This window comes from Ranitomeya variabilis, chromosome 3 (assembly GCF_051348905.1).
Source record: "Ranitomeya variabilis isolate aRanVar5 chromosome 3, aRanVar5.hap1, whole genome shotgun sequence".
Classification (NCBI taxonomy): Eukaryota; Metazoa; Chordata; class Amphibia; order Anura; family Dendrobatidae; genus Ranitomeya; species Ranitomeya variabilis.
The window spans coordinates 37,016,008-37,034,833 of record NC_135234.1 but is presented as its reverse complement, the minus strand read 5'-3'; the positions used below and the strand labels follow the sequence as shown (position 1 = coordinate 37,034,833).

At 45.3% G+C, this 18,826-nt stretch overlaps 1 protein-coding gene across 1 annotated transcript; it reads right to left on the bottom strand.

Annotated features, from left to right (window-relative positions):
• Positions 1 to 3,005: 3,005 nt before the first annotated feature.
• Positions 3,006 to 18,541, bottom strand: SOD1 (superoxide dismutase 1). The gene is made up of 5 exons (XM_077293969.1): positions 18,384 to 18,541; positions 11,870 to 11,963; positions 4,937 to 5,006; positions 4,191 to 4,305; positions 3,006 to 3,289 (listed from the first exon to the last, which is right to left on the bottom strand). Exons 1-5 carry the CDS (start codon positions 18,447 to 18,449, stop codon positions 3,182 to 3,184), a joined length of 453 nt encoding a protein of 150 aa, XP_077150084.1. The 5' UTR covers positions 18,450 to 18,541; the 3' UTR covers positions 3,006 to 3,181.
• Between the last annotated feature and the right edge of the window lie 285 nt (positions 18,542 to 18,826).

Here is an 18,826-nt window from a genome sequence, read left to right as displayed (position 1 = left end):
TTGTTTTTTTTTATTTAGATAAAGAAATGTATTTATGGGAATAATTTTATTTATTTTTTTTATTTAGGATTTTTTTTTTTTTTTTTTTTTTTACACATGTGGACATTTTTTTTTTACTTTGTCCCGGGGGGGGGGGACATTACAGATCGTTGATCTGACAGTGTGCACAGCACTGTCAGATCTGCGATCTGCTGTGCAGGGCTGCAGGCTTACCAGCATCTGCTCTGAGCAGGCACTCGGTAAGCCACCTCCCTCCCTGCAGGACCCGGATGCCGTGGCCATCTTGGATCCGGGACCTGCATCGCGTTGCTCCGGGGGTCTCAGGGAAGCCCGCAGGGAGCCCCCTCCCTGCGCGATGCTTCCCTGTACCGCCGGCACACCGCGATCATGTTTGATCGCGGTGTGCCGGGGGTTAATGTGCCGGGGGCGGTCCGTGACCGCTGCTGGCACATAGTGCCGGATGTTAGCTGCGATAGTCAGCTGACACCCGGCCGCGCTCCCCCCGTGAGCGCGGCCGATCGCGCTGGACGTACTATAGTTTCCGTCCTTGGGAAGTAGGGCCCACCCCACATGGACGGAATAGTACGTCCAATGACAGAAAGGGGTTAACACTGGGTACGCAGGGACATGTGTTGTATGCAGATGTGTCAGCATGCAGCATTTTGATGTCTGCCGACCATATGGGAACACAAAGTTGCTTTCCCGTGCGGTTGATGGGCACATCAAAACGCCACATGCGGACGCATCCGCATACAACGCATGTCCCTGCGTACCCAATGTTAAAGACAGGTTGCATACGGAAGTTGGCAGAGCTTATCAGAGGATGTACACAGCCCAGCCAAATGCAAGTGTGAAACCAGCCTAAGAAGGAGGAACAGAGGAGCTGCACATTTCCCCCTGTTGTATCAAAGTGAAATTCTCATTCCAAATCTTCAGTATAAATTTGAATTGTGGCTTTGAGAACCACAACATATCAATTTACCCTGCATGTACACTCCACAGCATGTGCAAAGTTTCCTCATATGTCATGCACATAACCCCTTTAACAGGGGTTGTCAGGATTCTCTGTGCCCGTGATGATCTACTTGATTTGCATACTTCCAGCCACATTCCAACTAGACTTGTCTGGTCTCACTCAATTCACTTCTATGTTGTGAGGCAGTCCATGTCTAGTCAGCACGTGACCATATGTATGCAAATCGCATACTTGGTCACACGCCTAGCACTGGAGAATCCTGACTGTGTGCTGTGAGAATTCTTGAGTTGGGTTGAGCTAATTTTTCAAAATTCAGTTCTGATTGTGATCGGCAGCTAATATTGTTTTTGCAATATTCACCAAATGCAGATGAATGTCATTGGAGTCAATGGGAATAGAAAGTACCTAATATGTTCAGAACCGATCAAACAAATTTAGCATGAATAGCGTAACAATATGGCACAAATATGGCAATTTCAGATTTGGGACCAATTCTGAACTTATTCACTCAACTCTATTCATGTGGCTCCAGTACTGGACCAGTGACTGCAATTTGTAAACATGTGGTCACACGCCAACTAAACGTGCACTGCTCATTAGAAGCGAATGAGTGAGACCAGACAAGTCTAGTTGGAATGTCGCTGGAAGCATGTGCGGCACCCCAGGGTCCTGGTCGTCGCAGTGGTATTGCTTTCCTCTCAGGGAGAGTGATGCTACGTTTGGAAGCAAAGGAGGATAGCTGCATCCAGGTATCACAAACATGCAACACATTTCACACTCCAGACCACCAGGGGGAGCTTCTGCTCCTATTTATTAGATCGCTCTATCTAATCTATCTAGGTCTGTAGGGAAAGTTAGTTCCAGACAGGAGTTAGTTGCTGGCTGAGCTCAGTCAGTTCCAGACCAGAGTCTGAGGAGGATGAAAGGTTAAAGGAGCTGTGCATGCCCTCAGAGCTGCAGCTCCCAGAAAGGGACATTGAAATGCAGAATTGTATTGCAGCGAGCGTGAAGTCGAAGCAAAGGAGAGGATACCAGAAGGGGACCAGCCCCGCTCAAGCTGTCTCCTTCTGAGGCGCAGGATCCCGGTGGCCGGAACACCGAGGGAGTAAGGACCTCTACACCTTATTTCAGAGACCGGCAGGACAGCTAATTGCAGGTTACCTGTCCGCACCTACACCCAGAAGGCACGGTGACGCCCACAGAGCCGGGTTATCTAAGAGACCCTATAAACAGGCTCAAGTAACCAGTCATACGGGTTTTGTCCTATCCTATATGGGGGACAGAGCGAAACATTGCATCTGTGAGATCCTTATGTGAAGCCATTGGCAGTAAGGGACTACACCACCGCAGCACAAGGGAAGGCTACTGATTTCCACCTGGACAAGGGAACTCTGGACTTGCCTCCAAACCAGCCAGACTCTGCCTGCCCTGTGATCTGGTGCCCTGGACTGTGGACACTGAAGTCTTCAGTAAAGGTAAAGAGACTGCAACCTTGTGTCCTTGTTATTCTCTGTGCCCCTCACCATCCACCATCTACACACCGGGAAGCCCTGGGGACACTTCACCTGTGGGAAGGTATACCATCTAGCTGCTATACCATCACTCCAGCAAACCCCTTAAAGCATTTGTCGGTCACCCTGACCGAATACCACAGGTGGCATCACGAACATAAACTTCATCCCTTTAAAGACCTTTCCCTTTTACACGGATGTCCCAGGGCCACAGACCGGGTCAGCCACAGTGATATCCCCCTGTGAACCCGAAGGACCTGGTACAGAGTACCCCACTGCCCTTGGGGGGGGGGGGCGATCCATGTGCAAATTGCATACCTAAGGTTACATGATCCTGGAGGAGAATCCTGACTGTGTGCACTGAAGATTCACATGTCTGCAACAATAGTTGTATAAAAAAAAAAAAAATTGCACAAATCTTAACTGCAGCCATAAAAATACTTTGTTTGGAGCAAGAGGGGATATATAGACACTCAGAAGCAAATTGTTATGAACATATGAAGAAGTAGAACACTTCCTCCACATAATGGAAACACTTCCACATTTATTTCAATGACCAAACTGGAATTTAGAAGTTTTATATAAAATTATGCAACGTCAGAGCCGCTGACAGCACAGAAGAACTAAAGAACTATGCTGCAGATGAACAGGAGGAGTTTCCTGGATAGTTTGTGGCCAATCTTTCATCCTTCTGTTACTGACATATTCCAATGACTCCACAGGCCAGACGACCACCAGCATTGCCAGTCACCAGACTCTCACCGTCACCACCTTTCCCCAAGTCATCTGCTTTTTCGTGGACCTGAAGGGATAAGGGGGTGAGAAAAAAGATAAAGGATGAAACCCAGAATTCAAACTATTAGATATAAAATACTGTTATCTGATTGATGAAGTGAAGGTGGCCGAGTGCTGACAGATTAGTTGGTGGTCATGGTGACAAAACGTGAAGGATCCACATCACGCTACCCCACCCAATGTCTATGTTACACCAGCGGGATCATGTGGGTAAGGTCTCCCAACTTATACCAACTTGATGTTCTGCACCCTCTGGGGACACGCAAGGCCAGCTTGGCAGCTTTGGGTAAGTTCACACTGGGCGTTTTTGCTGCAGCAAAACCTGATTTCTTGGCAGGAAAGAAGCTGCGTCAATAACCGGTTTAGGTGCATATTTGGTGCGATTGTGGGTCTCATTGTCCATGCTAATGTCCATTGACTTTCCTGCAGAAAAACACTGCAAATAATGATACCTGCATTTTTGCTGCATTTTTCTCAACACCCATTCAAGCCTGTGGGTGAAAAATGCAGCAACAATGCTGAAAGTAGTGACATAGTGACATGCTCTGCCTCTGTCCTGGTCTGATGTGGGTTCAGGATTTGAGCCTATATCATTTGCCTCCAACAGTAATGGTTGGTACTCCGTTCTGCCTACTGCGGTTACTTCTACATGCTGTTGTCAGATACTAACCACAGCGAGCAGCCTGGGTGAATGGATGAGGGGTGCATCTCTTCCCTGCCATATAATCATAAGGTGCAGATCTGTGTGATCACACCGCCAGAACGGTGCTTTGAGCAATTTTTGGAATTTCAGGACAAAACCTATGAATCTGTAAGTAGTTAAAATAAATAAGAAATGTTGGTCCCTTTTTAAGTGTTAGATTTAAGTAGGTCAGTTTCCAATGACATCCACTTCTGTTAACACTTACCACTGCTGTGCGACCAATGATGTTATGTGCTCCTTCCAGTGAAATAATCTTATCTCTGATCTCAAAATCTGCCTTGCCGTCTTTGGAGGTTATGTTCCCAAGATCCCCAACGTGTCTGAGGGAAACAATTGTAGACAAAAGGGCATGTAAGGACGAACAGTAATAATCTCAGTTCATCCTCTGCTGTAACTTACACAATGTCCTACATGCTTTCTTAAAGGGGTTGTCTAGGACTCTCACATTGATAGGAACCAGATGTGCAGAGTTGGTAAACTGCAGTGGTTGTGGTCAGGTAAACCGCACAATGGACCAGCATCAAATCTCTGTACTCCACACTGGAGTATTGAGCACTGATTACTGGTAGAAGTTTGCCGATTCCACTGCCACCTGCCTTGGCCCATTGTGGCATTTTAAAAATAGCGACAACCCCTTTAACAAAAAAAAGTAAACTATGAGCAACTATGCTTGTGTTATTTTGCATGGGTAAATTGCTGGCATTGACACAAAGCAGAAGGAATTTTCATGGTCAGGCCAGACGTCCCTGGTAATATCTGACAGACCTGAGCCTCCATGTTGGTTCTCTCTCATAAAATAGGAACACCAGGTTTGCCTGCACATCAATGAGTAAAGCTGCAACACATGTGACCCAAGGCCGGTGCAGCAAATGTCCGTGATTGGATTTAATGTTCTGTGCAGTTAATCAGAATGAGACCCCAGTAATGCAGTGTACAGGTCCCAGCAGTTACCTCACTTCATCTCCTGGCGCTCCATGTGTCTTGCCATGTGGGTTGAAGTGTGGCCCAGCACTGATACAGCCTGTAGAGACAGTACACGTTCTAGGTTGCATTAATGTGCCAGGATAAATGTCGGATGGTAGAAGTCAGGGGTTTAATTTAACATTGCAAATTGAAAGGCTCCATACTTCAAAAATTAAAGTGGGGTGTGAATATCACCTTGTCTTTAGGAAAGCACTGCTCCCCACGGCTGACGGTCCAGACCTGTGGTGTAGCCATGCAGGTGGTTAACCAGGGAGAGCGGAGCACTGAAGAACAGAGCCTGTAGGTGGTGTGCACTACTTACCTAGGTAACCAGCCACTCCAAGGCTGTAGGTTGGCCGGGAACCTAGGAGACCAACTGTTCCTGGACAGCCCACTATACTTCTAATGTACCAAGAAGTAGGCACGCATCATTGCCAATATGGGAGTCCTTTCCTTTTGGACGAAGATACACCACATCTGCTGGGGCAGCTACACAGAAGCCCTACCTGCAATTCACATCCCTTAGACTGCCTTCACTATATGTAGTTTCGTTTTCGACAAAATTAACACAGTAATAGCCCATTATAACTTATGGTGCTATGCACATGTCAGTGTTTATACACAGACCGGGTGTCCATGCAAAACACAGATGTGTCTTCCAGCAGCAAGGGCGACAAAGGCTAATACAAGTCTCGGTCCGTGAAAAACACGTACAGATGACATTCATGTGTGGCTTGTGTTCAAAATTTGCAGTTTTCCAGAAGATTTCTCTTCATATTCACCCACCTGTTTCATGAACGTGTTTTAAACAGACGTGAGTGAGGCTTTAATGTTATCCTCCATTTACCATCTAGGGCTGAACACCACTATAGACAGCAATAAGGCCATGTTCAAAAGTTGCTTTTTTAAAAGGGAACCTGTCACCCCGTTTTTTGAAGAGGAGCTAAAAATAGCGTTAAATAGGGGCAGAGCTGGGCGTTACATTAGTGTCTTTGTGTGCCTTTATTACCCACCTATGCTGCCGAAATACCTTTGTAAAGTCGCCGTTTTCTGCTGTCACTCACGCTGGTCTGGTCCTATGGGCGTGGTGACAGCGCTGTTTCTCCCCCAGAATCCTGCTCATCATTACGTTGGTGGCATAGTTGCAGGGCCGGCTCCAGGTTTTTGAGGGCCCCGGGCGAAAGAGTCTCAGTGGGCCCCCTCCCCCCCCCTTTAACACATACCACGATTCATGATGCACAGATACAGCAGAGAAATATAGGTATAGTACAATGCCAGATTTCACTTCTTACATGAGTGAAAGCTATTGTAAATTCTGCAGTGTATATATACAGAACAGGAGTGGTACTGTGCAGTGTATATATACAGGAGGAGTGGTACTGTGCAGTGTATATATACAGGAGGAGTGGTACTGTGCAGTGTATATATACAGGAGGAGTGGTACTGTGCAGTGTATATATACAGGAGGAGTGGTACCGTGCAGTGTATATATACAGGAGGAGTGGTACCGTGCAGTGTATATATACAGGAGGAGTGGTACTGTGCAGTGTATATATACAGGAGGAGTGGTACTGTGCAGTGTATATATACAGGAGGAGCGGTACTGTGCAGTGTATATATACAGGACAGGAGGAGTGGTACCGTGCAGTGTATATATACAGGAGGAGCGGTACTGTGCAGTGTATATATACAGGACAGGAGGAGTGGTACCGTGCAGTGTATATATACAGGAGGAGTGGTACCGTGCAGTGTATATATACAGGAGGAGTGGTACTGTGCAGTGTATATATACAGGACAGGAGGAGTGTTACTATGCAGTGTATATATACAGGACAGGAGGAGTGGTACTGTGCAGTGTATATATACAGGAGGAGTGGTACTGTGCAGTGTATATATACAGGAGGAGTGGTACTGTGCAGTGTATATATACAGGAGGAGTGGTACTGTGCAGTGTATATATACAGGAGGAGTGGTACCGTGCAGTGTATATATACAGGAGGAGTGGTACCGTGCAGTGTATATATACAGGAGGAGTGGTACTGTGCAGTGTATATATACAGGAGGAGTGGTACCGTGCAGTGTATATATACAGGAGGAGTGGTACTGTGCAGTGTATATATACAGGAGGAGTGGTACTGTGCAGTGTATATATACAGGAGGAGTGGTACTGTGCAGTGTATATATACAGGAGGAGCGGTACTGTGCAGTGTATATATACAGGACAGGAGGAGTGGTACCGTGCAGTGTATATATACAGGAGGAGCGGTACTGTGCAGTGTATATATACAGGACAGGAGGAGTGGTACCGTGCAGTGTATATATACAGGAGGAGTGGTACCGTGCAGTGTATATATACAGGAGGAGTGGTACTGTGCAGTGTATATATACAGGACAGGAGGAGTGTTACTATGCAGTGTATATATACAGGACAGGAGGAGTGGTACTGTGCAGTGTATATATACAGGAGGAGTGGTACTGTGCAGTGTATATATACAGTAGGAGTGGTACTGTGCAGTGTATATATACAGGAGGAGTGGTACTGTACAGTGTATATATACAGGGCAGGAGGAGTGGTACCGTGCAGTGTATATATACAGGAGGAGTGGTACTGTGCAGTGTATATATACAGGAGGAGTGGTACTGTGCAGTGTATATATACAGGAGGAGTGGTACTGTGCAGTGTATATATACAGGAGGAGTGGTACAGTACAGTGTATATATACAGGAGTGGTACTGTGCAGTGTATATATACAGGACAGGAGGAGTGTTACTATGCAGTGTATATATACAGGACAGGAGGAGTGGTACTGTGCAGTGTATATATACACAGGAGGAGTGGTACTGTGCAGTGTATATATACAGTAGGAGTGGTACTGTGCAGTGTATATATACAGAAGGAGTGGTACTGTGCAGTGTATATATACAGGACAGGAGGAGTGGTACTGTGCAGTGTATATATACAGGAGGAGTGGTACTGTGCAGTGTATATATACAGGAGGAGTGGTACTGTGCAGTGTATATATACAGTCGGAGAGGTACTGTGCAGTGTATATATACAGGACAGGAGGAGTGGTACTGTGCAGTGTATATATACAGGAGGAGCGGTACTGTGCAGTGTATATATACAGTAGGAGCGGTACTGTGCAGTATATATACAGTAGGAGCGGTACTGTGCAGTGTATATATACAGAAGGAGTGGTACTGTGCAGTGTATATACAGGACAGGAGGAGTGGTACTGTGCAGTGTATATATACAGGACAGCAGGAGTGGTCCTGTGCAGTGTATATATACAGGAGGAGTGGTACTGTGCAGTGTATATATACAGTCGGAGAGGTACTGTGCAGTGTATATATACAGGACAGGAGGAGTGGTACTGTGCAGTGTATATATACAGGAGGAGCGGTACTGTGCAGTGTATATATACAGTAGGAGCGGTACTGTGCAGTATATATACAGTAGGAGCGGTACTGTGCAGTGTATATATACAGAAGGAGTGGTACTGTGCAGTGTATATACAGGACAGGAGGAGTGGTACTGTGCAGTGTATATATACAGGAGGAGCGGTACTGTGCAGTGTATATATACAGGAGGAGCGGTACTGTGCAGTGTATATATACAGGACAGGAGGAGCGGTACTGTACAGTGTATATATACAGGAGGAGTGGTACTGTACAGTGTATATATACAGGAGGAGCGGTACTGTGCAGTGTATATATACAGGACAGGAGGAGTGGTACTGTGCAGTGTATATATACAGGAGGAGTGGTACTGTGCAGTGTATATACTTCAACAGCCACCCAGCCCAGGCCCCCAGCACCTGTCCTGTATATATATTATATACACTGTATCTATACAGGCTGTGCTGGGCGGCTGCTGTAGTATCTATCTATCTATCTATCAGCTGCAGCCGCCCAGCCCATGGCCGCCCCAGGTCACCCAGTCCCAGACTGTCAGAACATACAGCAATATAGCATTGCACTCACTCAGGTGCTGGTAGGAGTTCCATCTCCTCCGATAAGTTCAGCAGTGCACACAGCCAGGAGATTCAGAGCAGGAGAACTCTCCGCCCACAATGTCACGCTGGCTGTGTCCAGTTAACCCCTATGTGTGCCTGGCCCTGCACTGACAGTGAGAAGATGCTTGTGCCAGCGCAAATTGAAAGGGTAGAAAGGGTTAAAGCAGCCAGATGGCTCTATGACTGTGTGAGTGGGCCCCCCTGTCTCGTCAGGGCCCCGGCACTTGCCCTGGTAGGCCGGGTGCTGCCGCCGGCCCTGCGTAGTTGTGTGCGCATGTCCAAAGAGAATATCCACTGCCCAGGTGATGAAAAAGAGCGCGTTCTGCACTATTCAGCCGTTTACCGGTGGGCGCGGCCATCTTTCTGTGGCCGCGCGTGCGCAGATGGAGCGCTCTGCTGCCCGGGGCTTCAGGAAAATGGCCGTGGGATGCCGCGCGTGCGCAGATGGAGATCGCGGCGGCCATTTTCCTGAAGCCCCAAGCAGCAGAGCGCTCCATCTGCGCCCACCGGTAAACGGCTGAATAGCGCAGATCGCGCTCTTTTTCATCACCTGGGCAGTGGATATTCTCTGTTGGACATGCGCACACCACTACGCCACCAACGGAATGATGAGCCTGATCTGGGGGAGAAACAGCGCTGTCACCACGCCCATAGGACCAGACCAGCGTGACAGCACAAAACGGCGACTTTACAAAGGTATTTCGACAGCATAGGTGGGTAATAAAGGCACACAAAAGACACTAATGTAACGCCCAGCTCTGCCTCTATTTAACGCTATTTTTAGCTCATCTTCAAAAAATGGGGTGACAGGTGCCCTTTAAGCAAGTTAAGCTGCTTTTAACAGTTCCTGTTAAAATTTCAGATATCTCATGTACACAGTTTTTACCCTAACTGAAGTGAAAAACTGCGGCACGTCACTGTTTTTGCAGCTTTTTTAACCCATAGAAAGCATTAAGTGCTAAAAAGCAGCAAAAACATTTCAATCAGTTTTTTCCTGTCTTAAGTGGGGAAAAAAATGCAAGTACAACAGGATATGAAAAACATTTGTGATTTTCTCAAATGTAAATCAAAATGTCTTAGTCTCAGTACCATGGCAATTAGTACAGTCTAAATTAATGAAACAGAGTGTACATCCTACAAAATGCACTGCCAAGGTAAACTATTCCAGATCAATTCAACTCCTTCTGCTGTTGCATTTGTATTTCTGTATTCTTTCATGAACTTTTTTTGTTCTGAGTAGTCACTTTTTTCAGACAGAGCTTTTGCCAATAAGCTTGATCAATTTGCTGTTTAAGGGTATGTTTCCACGTTCAGGAAACGCTGCGTTTTTCTGCAGCGTCAAAAACGCAGCGTCCAGATGTTACAGCATAGTGGATGGGATTTTATGAAATCCAGACTCCACTATGCGTTTAAAAACGCATGCGTTTTTGCCGCGAAAACGCATGCGTTGTGCGTTTTTTCAAAACGCTGCATGTTGCTACTATGAGCAAAACACGCAGGTACACCGCAGGTGACCTGCCAGTGACCTCAGGTGCAGTTTTGGTCAGGATTTTACTTGCATAAAATCCTGATCAAAGACTGATGCAATCCTGAACGTGGAAACATACCCTTATTATGTAAAGATAAAACCTTTTTCAGATATAAAGAGTATTCCCACCTGATTAGTGGGTGTCTTCGAGGTCAGACCCTCAGCAATTGTGAAAACAAAATGCAGTGCTTGTTTATCACAAAATCCCTTAACCCCTTAGTGACGGAGCCAAATTTTTTAAATCTGATCAGTGTCACTTTATGTGGTAATAACTCTGCAACGCTTCAACAAATCCCAGTGATTTTGAGTTTGTTTTTTCGTGACACATTATATTTTATGATAATGGTAAATTTAGGTCAATATGTTTTGTGTTTATTTATAAAAAATATAAAAAAATGTGAGAAAAATGTTAAAAAATTAGCAATTTTCTAAATTTGAATGATTATCCCTTTAATCCAGATGGTCATACCACAGCAAACCATTAATAAATAACATTTCCCACATGTCGGCTTTACATCAGCACCATTTGTAAAATGTTATTTTATTTTGTTAGCATTTTAGGAGGTTTAAAAATGTAACAGTTATTTTTCATTTTTTTGAAGGAAATTTACAACATTTATTTTTTAGGGACTTATCCATGTTTGAAGTGACTTTAGGGGTCTCATATATTGGGAAACCCCCAAACGTGATACCATTTTAAAAACAGCACCCCTAGACATATTGAAAACTGCTGTCAGGTAGTTTATTAACCCTTCAGGTGCTTTACAGGAATTAATGCAAAGTGGTATGACAGAAATGAAAATGTGTATTTTTACCACCTTAATGCCTCTAACTTCTGAACAGATTACTAGAGCTGTCAGACTATAAGGTCGCTATTTGGTTGTGAATTGCCATCACAAACATCAGGACCACAAAATAATGATCTGAGGGCACCAGTTTGGATAAAGAGGAAGCCCCCACACTCTGTTAACCATTTTTAATGATGTAGTTACTATTGACAGCAGCATCTAAGGGGTTAAACAGAAATGGAAGGTGCAAACACTGATCGTGGCTGTTGCGGCAAGTTGTCAGCTATAGTGTATAGTCAACAGCTGCTGGATTGTCACCTGTATGGGGAGGCTATTCTCTCATATCTCAGGTCAGTTAAAAGACGTATTGACTGTCATTAAGGGGTTAATCTGAACCTGGACCTATTTTACTGGGGTAACACTGCAGCTCCCTGCAGGTGGCCTTAGCACAACACTAGACCTGCATCGGAGCAGGTTTTACACCCTCTTTTATAGGATTTTTATTTAAAGTTAATTTATAAGAAAAGTGCTGAAAATGAAGTGAACACCAGGAGTAAAGGCCAATTAAACACCGATTTATCTCCCTCACCATTAGTGTTATCTCCATAAGCATGGATATGGAAGCCATGCAGACCATCTGTCAGACCAGTAATGGCACCCTTTACGATCACTTCAGCGCCATTCTGCAAGAAAAAAATATAAGACACTGTTTACAAGATGTTAATACCAATTAAGTCTCAAACAGCAAGGAAAACAAAAAGCAGCTTGGACTCAGATACTGTTCTTTCAGCAAACTGGTCCACATGGCAGTTTACAGTGCAAGCTAGGGGCTCAGTCACAGCCACGGTGCCACCAACTCATTGCAAAGTGCACAAGCGTTGGGCAGATCTACCCATCAGGATCAGTGCAGCTGTTAAAAGTCCCTTTTCTAATAAACATTCTTCCTGATGCTGTGTAAACTTTGCAGCTCAAAATGTTAGAGAACATGCACCTAATCGAATTCTGTTATTCTGCTTCACCATCCCTGTACACTTATCACTCAAATGCAAACACTAAGCTGGCAAGAAGCATTTACCTGGCCATACCAAACTCACCCACTATGCTCCCTTATTAATGGGGTTATTCGGGACTTTGTGCATATTGGGCCAAGAACCAGCAGGCAGCTAGTCGCCAACTATTCTGATGCTTAATTTTACTAGTCAAAAGAGAAACTCTTCTGCTCTGTTCATGGGGAGCCGGCTGTCAATCAGCATGACATCAGCAGTGACACCAACATTACATAGGAGCTGGCTGTCAATCAGCATGACAGCAGTGACATCTAGTTGACAGCACAGTGGAAGAGAAGACTCTGCTGTGTCGACAAGACGTCAGTAGAAGCTGGGGGACAATAGTGTGTGGTCGCTCAGCCTGCAGAGATCAGCACCAGGCAGTTAAAAGCTACCCGCCTGCCCTTAAAATAAAGCAATACATTTTACATTTTATTCTTTTCTTTACACAATTTGTCCCCCAACAGGAGATAGATCATAACATCTCTGGGGAACCATAGAATAACTAGATGGAGGCCCGATACTATCGCATCGGGAGGGTGGTGACTGTTCTGCTCCCGTCATGTGCTGGTGCCATCCTGTGCCCTCATTCTGTCATGTGCTGCTCCCTTCCATATGCCCCGATGCTGCTCCATAAAGGTTGATGGCCCCCATAACATAATATACCTTGTATGCTGCTGCGATAAAAAATACCATACTCACCTCTCGTCGCCGAGTGCCTGAACAGGCAAGGACACACCGGCACGCTCTAGGGGTGCTGGGTCGCTGCTGGCTCAGGCCCCCGGCAGTTGCGATATTCACCTGTCTCTGTTCCACCACTGTGCGCCGCTCTGTCTTCCGGGTCTCTGGCGCTGACTGTTCAGGCAGAGTGCGTGCACTAACCACGTCATCGCGCCCTCTGACCTGAACGTCACAGCCAGACGATGCAGAAGACAGAGCGGCATGCAGAGTTGGAACGGGGACAAGTGAATATCGCCTCGCTGACCCTCCCCGGTCATACTCACCCCATCCTGGCACGGTCCCTGCTTCTCAGTCAGACCTTGCAGTATACATTCAGTGCTTACGCATACCGCGATCTCCAGCAGCCTGGATCCCAGCGGTGGGGAGGGGTCCTTGCGGTGTGGGGCAAGCACGGCCGAAGCTCCACCCCCTCCTCGCTGGACATTACAATGGGGCAGCGGATGCATTGAAAAACTGCATCCGCTGCCCCAGTTGTGAATTTATTTCATGGCGACGGCCCCGTACCGACGCTAGTGTGAAAGTAGCCTTAGTCTATCTCCTGAAAACTTGCACCAAGAGGCAAGTTGGTGCTGGCACCATTCCAGTAGAAGGAAGTTATGAGTAAGGTGGTCTTACAAATCTGCTTTCACTATGTGGTCTCACTTTGTTGAACACTTGGTTTATATATTCACTGCATGTTTATTTGGCATTAAACTATTTCACTCTTGCATTTTATTCATTCACCGGCCATCTACCCTCTTCCTTTATTTAAATTTCCCCTCGCCATTAATTTTCATATTCTACATATATTCTTACATATTTATCATCCACTTTCTTCCTGCTGTGTTTGGTCACCCTCACGTTCCCCTATTTTAATACTACTAATAAAAAAACCTAAGTTATTAGTCCAATTAAAATGTATATTTATATCTTGTAGATTGTGAGCCCTCGCGGGCAGGGACCTCTCCTCCTGTACCAGTTGCGATTTGTATTGTTCAAGATTAATCTACCTGTTTTTTATGTAAACCTCTCCTCACATGTAAAGCGCTTATTATAATTATTTTTTTAAATTATTATTTTTTATTTGTTATTTTTTATTATGTGCTCATTTAGGCTGCACCATTTTTTGTAGGTTTTTCTACACCCTCATAGCAATGGCAGTTTTGGCAATCCCCTTTAGCCTATTGTGTCCAACTTCAGTGCAGAGTTGCTTTAAAAGTGGGAAGAGCGAGTGGGTAGAAATCCCATGTGCGCATTATGTACAAAGGTTACATAAGGACCAGATCATAAACCAGCAAAACCAGTCACAGGCTGGAGAGGAAGAGATCAAATACCCTGCAGCCTCGGATACACACTTATTTTGCACCTTTGGACTATTAGTCTGAAAAAATGAGGTCAAAGAGCGAATGTGAGGCTACAATGTGCAGAAAATCCAGAGGCCCTACTAGGGTGAAACCCTCTCCAGTAATGAGATGAAGGGTTTCCCCCACTTATCTGAGGCTCACTTATGAGCCAATTAAATGGCCACCTAAATTTATAAAGCGGAGACCAATTATACCAGCAGCAATTTATATAAACCCTGCCAGGAAATACGTGGCAAGGGCTGGGTCTACATGATCAGTCATTGTACTTTCAGCAGCCAGATTACAAAATTTTAATAAAAGTTCCGTTCATACAAAGCTGCAGATTAACAGTTTACCAATATACGGTACTCCAGATCAATTCCTGACATTTTTAAGTCTCTGCTTCCATGCAATAGAGATCTTTATTGCTTCCAGTGAATACAAACCTATCCAGTCAAGTGAGGGGGCAGACGACAAGACAAAGGGGCATCTCGTGCTGTAGAGTGACCGGATTTGGTTAGTATTTGGCATTGGTTTTATGATCAACTGGAGCATCAAGTTGGGAACCTCTGATACCGAGAAAGGGCCACAAAATTGATTTTGCACTGTAGCCTCTATAGACTATGGGGAGAAATTCATCAAGACCAAAATGTTTAGTCAGTTCATGACCAAGTACATTTTGGGGCGTTTATCATACAAGCTTTTAAGTGGCTCAAAAAAAATTCTCAGATAGAAAAATAATTTGCTTATTTTGTACAATAGCTGGGGCTTCGTTACCACATTTTAGATTAATCTCTGCTGTTACAAATATAAAATTTAAATGAACGTCTATTTTTTGCTTTAGTTTCAACTGCAAAGGACCCTTTAAGAAAAAAAAATTAAGTGTGTACCCCCTTTCAGTAGAAATAGTTTTTATATATTGGGGTGGGACTGAAAACAGCAGTTACAACTAGCATTTTATTTCTTAATTTATTTTTGTGTGCACTTTAAGGTATGTGCACACGCTGCGGAATGGTGTGCGGATTTTTCCGCACTGATTTTGATAAATCAGCAGGGCAAAAGCACTGCTTTTTTCCTGCAGATTTACCGCGGTTTTTGTGCAGATTCCACTGTGGTTTTAAACCTGCGGTTTTCTATTATTGAGCAGGTGTAAAACCGCTGCGGATTCCGCACAAAGAATTGACATGCTGCGGAATGTAAACCGCTGCGTTTCCACGCTTTTTTTCAGCAGCATGTGCACTGCGGATTGCGTTTCCCATAGGTTTACATGGTACTGTAAACGCATGGGAAACCGCTGCAGACCCACTGCTGCAGAAACGCTGCGGATCCGCAGCATGTGCACATGGCCTAAGGGTATGTGCACACGTTGCGGATTTCTTGCAGAAATTTCCTGAAGAAAACCGGAAATTTTCTGCAAGAAATCCGCATTTTTTTTTTTGCGTTTTTTTTTTCCGTTTTTTTCGCGTTTTTTTAGCATTCTGCAAGCGTAATTAGCTTGCAGAATGCTAAAGTTTTCCAAGCGATCTGTAGCACCGCTTGGAAAACTGACTGACAGGTTGGTCACACTTGTCAAACATAGCGTTTGACAAGTGTGACCAACTTTTTACTATAGATGCAGCTTATGCAGCATCTATAGTAAAAGATAGAATGTTTAAAAATAATAAAAAAAATTAAAAAAAGGTTATACTCACCCAGACATCTCCTCACCGGCGTCCGTTCCTCTTCCTATAGCTGGTCTGTGCGCACAGGACCTTCCGTGACGTCACGGTCACGTGAGCGGTCACATGACCGCTCACGACCAATCACAGGACAGTGACGTCATCGGCAAGGTCCTTCACCGCACATCAGCTACAGGAACCGAAGCGACAGCGTGCAGTGAAGGCGGGAAGACATCGAGGGTGAGTATAGGACTATTTTTTATTTTAATTCTTATTTTTTTACCACTTATATGGTGCCCAGTGCGTGGAGGAGAGTCTCCTCTCCTCCACCCTGGGTACCAACCGCACATAATCTGCTTACTTCCCGCATCGTGGGCACAGCCCCGTGCGGGAAGTAAGCAGATCAATGGACCCCTAGGTGTGCGGAATCCCCTGCAATTCCGCATTTTAATGAACATGTTGCTTTTTTTTCCGCGATGCGATTTTTTCGCGGAAAAAAAGGCTACATTTGCACAAAAAATGCGGAATACACTTAAAATAATGGGAGGCATATGTAAGCGTTTTTTGCGTTTTTATCACGTTTTTATAGCGAAAAAACACGAAAAAAACGCGAAAAATACTTAACGTGTGCACATGGCCTAACAGTGTGCCACCTCCCCCACCCATAAAGTCAAGATCCTTGGGGGCATTTGAACATATTAATGTGGTTTATAAGAGATTTTTCCTGTAACTAGGGCTGGTATAGTAAGTAGTCCGTTAGAGAGCAGAAAAAAAAAAGAAAACTCATTTCTGCGCAGAAGTGTCAAGTGGTTATCCTAGGACCCATGTGATAGGGACCGATTGGACACATGCTGTATTTGTGCCGCGTTTCAGTGCATATTTGTCACAGAACCTGAAGCGTTACCTGATGCCAGCAAACCGAATGAGAACGCTGAATTCTCATGCACACATTGCATCATTGTTACTTGAAAGTTTAAATCTCCAGCATGTCAATTCTATTAGTGTTTTTGCAGCAGATTTCACCCATACCAATGAATGGGAAAGATCTGCACCAAAAAAAGTAAAAATGCAGCAAAATACAAGTTTGACTTTGTGTTTTCCTGCCAAGAGATGCAAAAATATTGCGGAAATTTCAGCATCAAGTACTTAAACGTGGGCACATAACCTTAAAGTCCATAGAAGGTGCTGAAGTTGTTAATATGCTGCTCTAATTCAAGGGTCTGCTGGGGCGAGATACCCTAAATTCATTAAAAGGCACCTTCTGAATCTGGTGCGTCTCACCTGCCGTGCACTAGACTAGTTCTGTGGTGGAAATTACGGGAGGGAAGAAAGGAAGAAAATATATATCTCTATAGCAAGTCACAAAAGGTTTGTGTGACTACACAATGTGCAAAAAGCTCCGCTCCTTCTCTATTCCAGTTCTCTTTATAAGCGGCTGGATGAATCACAGAAGATCCTCTGCAGGTCGGCCCTTGTGCAATTCATGTCGCAAACACAATCAGATTTTGCCAATTTTTTTAAGCTAAATCCTGTCAACTCCCACCCCCAAATATAAGAGTGCGCTGACCCACTAAACGCCTAAGCGCACTCCAATAGCATGTATATAAATATGAAAAAAAAAAGTGGGGTCTGCATCATCAAAAGTGTACTGCTGCCCTCCATTCACCACAATGTGGTCAGACCCCACCAGTTCTTACTTACATGAAAATACTCAGTCTGTTTAACCCATGCCCAGTTTACAGTCACTCGCAGTAGCAGCCTTCACATGACAGCAAGCAGAGGTCTTGCACTGTAGGAATTTGCTACAGTAGATCAGAAAGTATTGTTTCTGAGCACACAATGAGCGTTACTATGCACAATGATGGGTGCAGTAGTACTTCTAGCCGCTGCACGTATTGTGCCCACTGTGTGCCAAGGGAGGAGTTGCTCATGTACAGGCATTAGACTGGGTGTTATGCAAGCAGCAGCCATGGAGGAGGTTATGTAACTGCACGCCCTGCAGAGCTATACAAGAACTACAACACCCAGCAGTGACAGGGTTTGCTGGAAGCTGTAGTTTAGCATCTGCAGAAGCAACAGGCTGCAGACTACCGCTGGTAAAGATGTGCAAATCTAAGCCGCACCCTGCTGAACAGGCAGCCTGAGACTTGTAGTGCCACACCACCTGCACGACATGACAACTGCACCCTTCACACCCCAGCAGCGCACTCATTACTGAGCATGCGCCAGACCAGTCACCGTGAGTCAGCATGAAAGGATGCCTACTGCGGCCCAGCACATACACTACTGCACGGGGAACTGTAGAGAGGAGGGAAAAAAACAGCAAAGCGGCTTGCCTGGTCAAAGTGCACGACTCCGGTCACATCCCCGGTGCCCTTCAGGACGCAAATTGCCTTCACCATGTCTGCAGGCTGCGTGCTCACACTGACTGACAGGCCGGCGGCCACAGCGCTGTGTACGGACTTATATAGCTGCAGCGACGCCCTCTGACCAATGGTAGAGCCGTTCCCGTGTGGCGCCTCTTTATTACTGACCAATAAGAGACTGGTTTAGGCGCACGTGACAGCTGTGGGCCGCTTCTGTTCTGTGACAGAGCGGGCGGGAAAAATCACCAGTGCGGCGTCCTGTGACTGTCAGACAGTCGTCTGAGGCGGGCACTGCCATAATGGGGGCACTGACACACTGGGGGGCACTGATGACAACTCATAGGGGTTTTGTTTACCGTGTTGTCATAAATGGAGATGATTTTCTTGATTAAAAAAAAAAAAAGTTTCAAGTG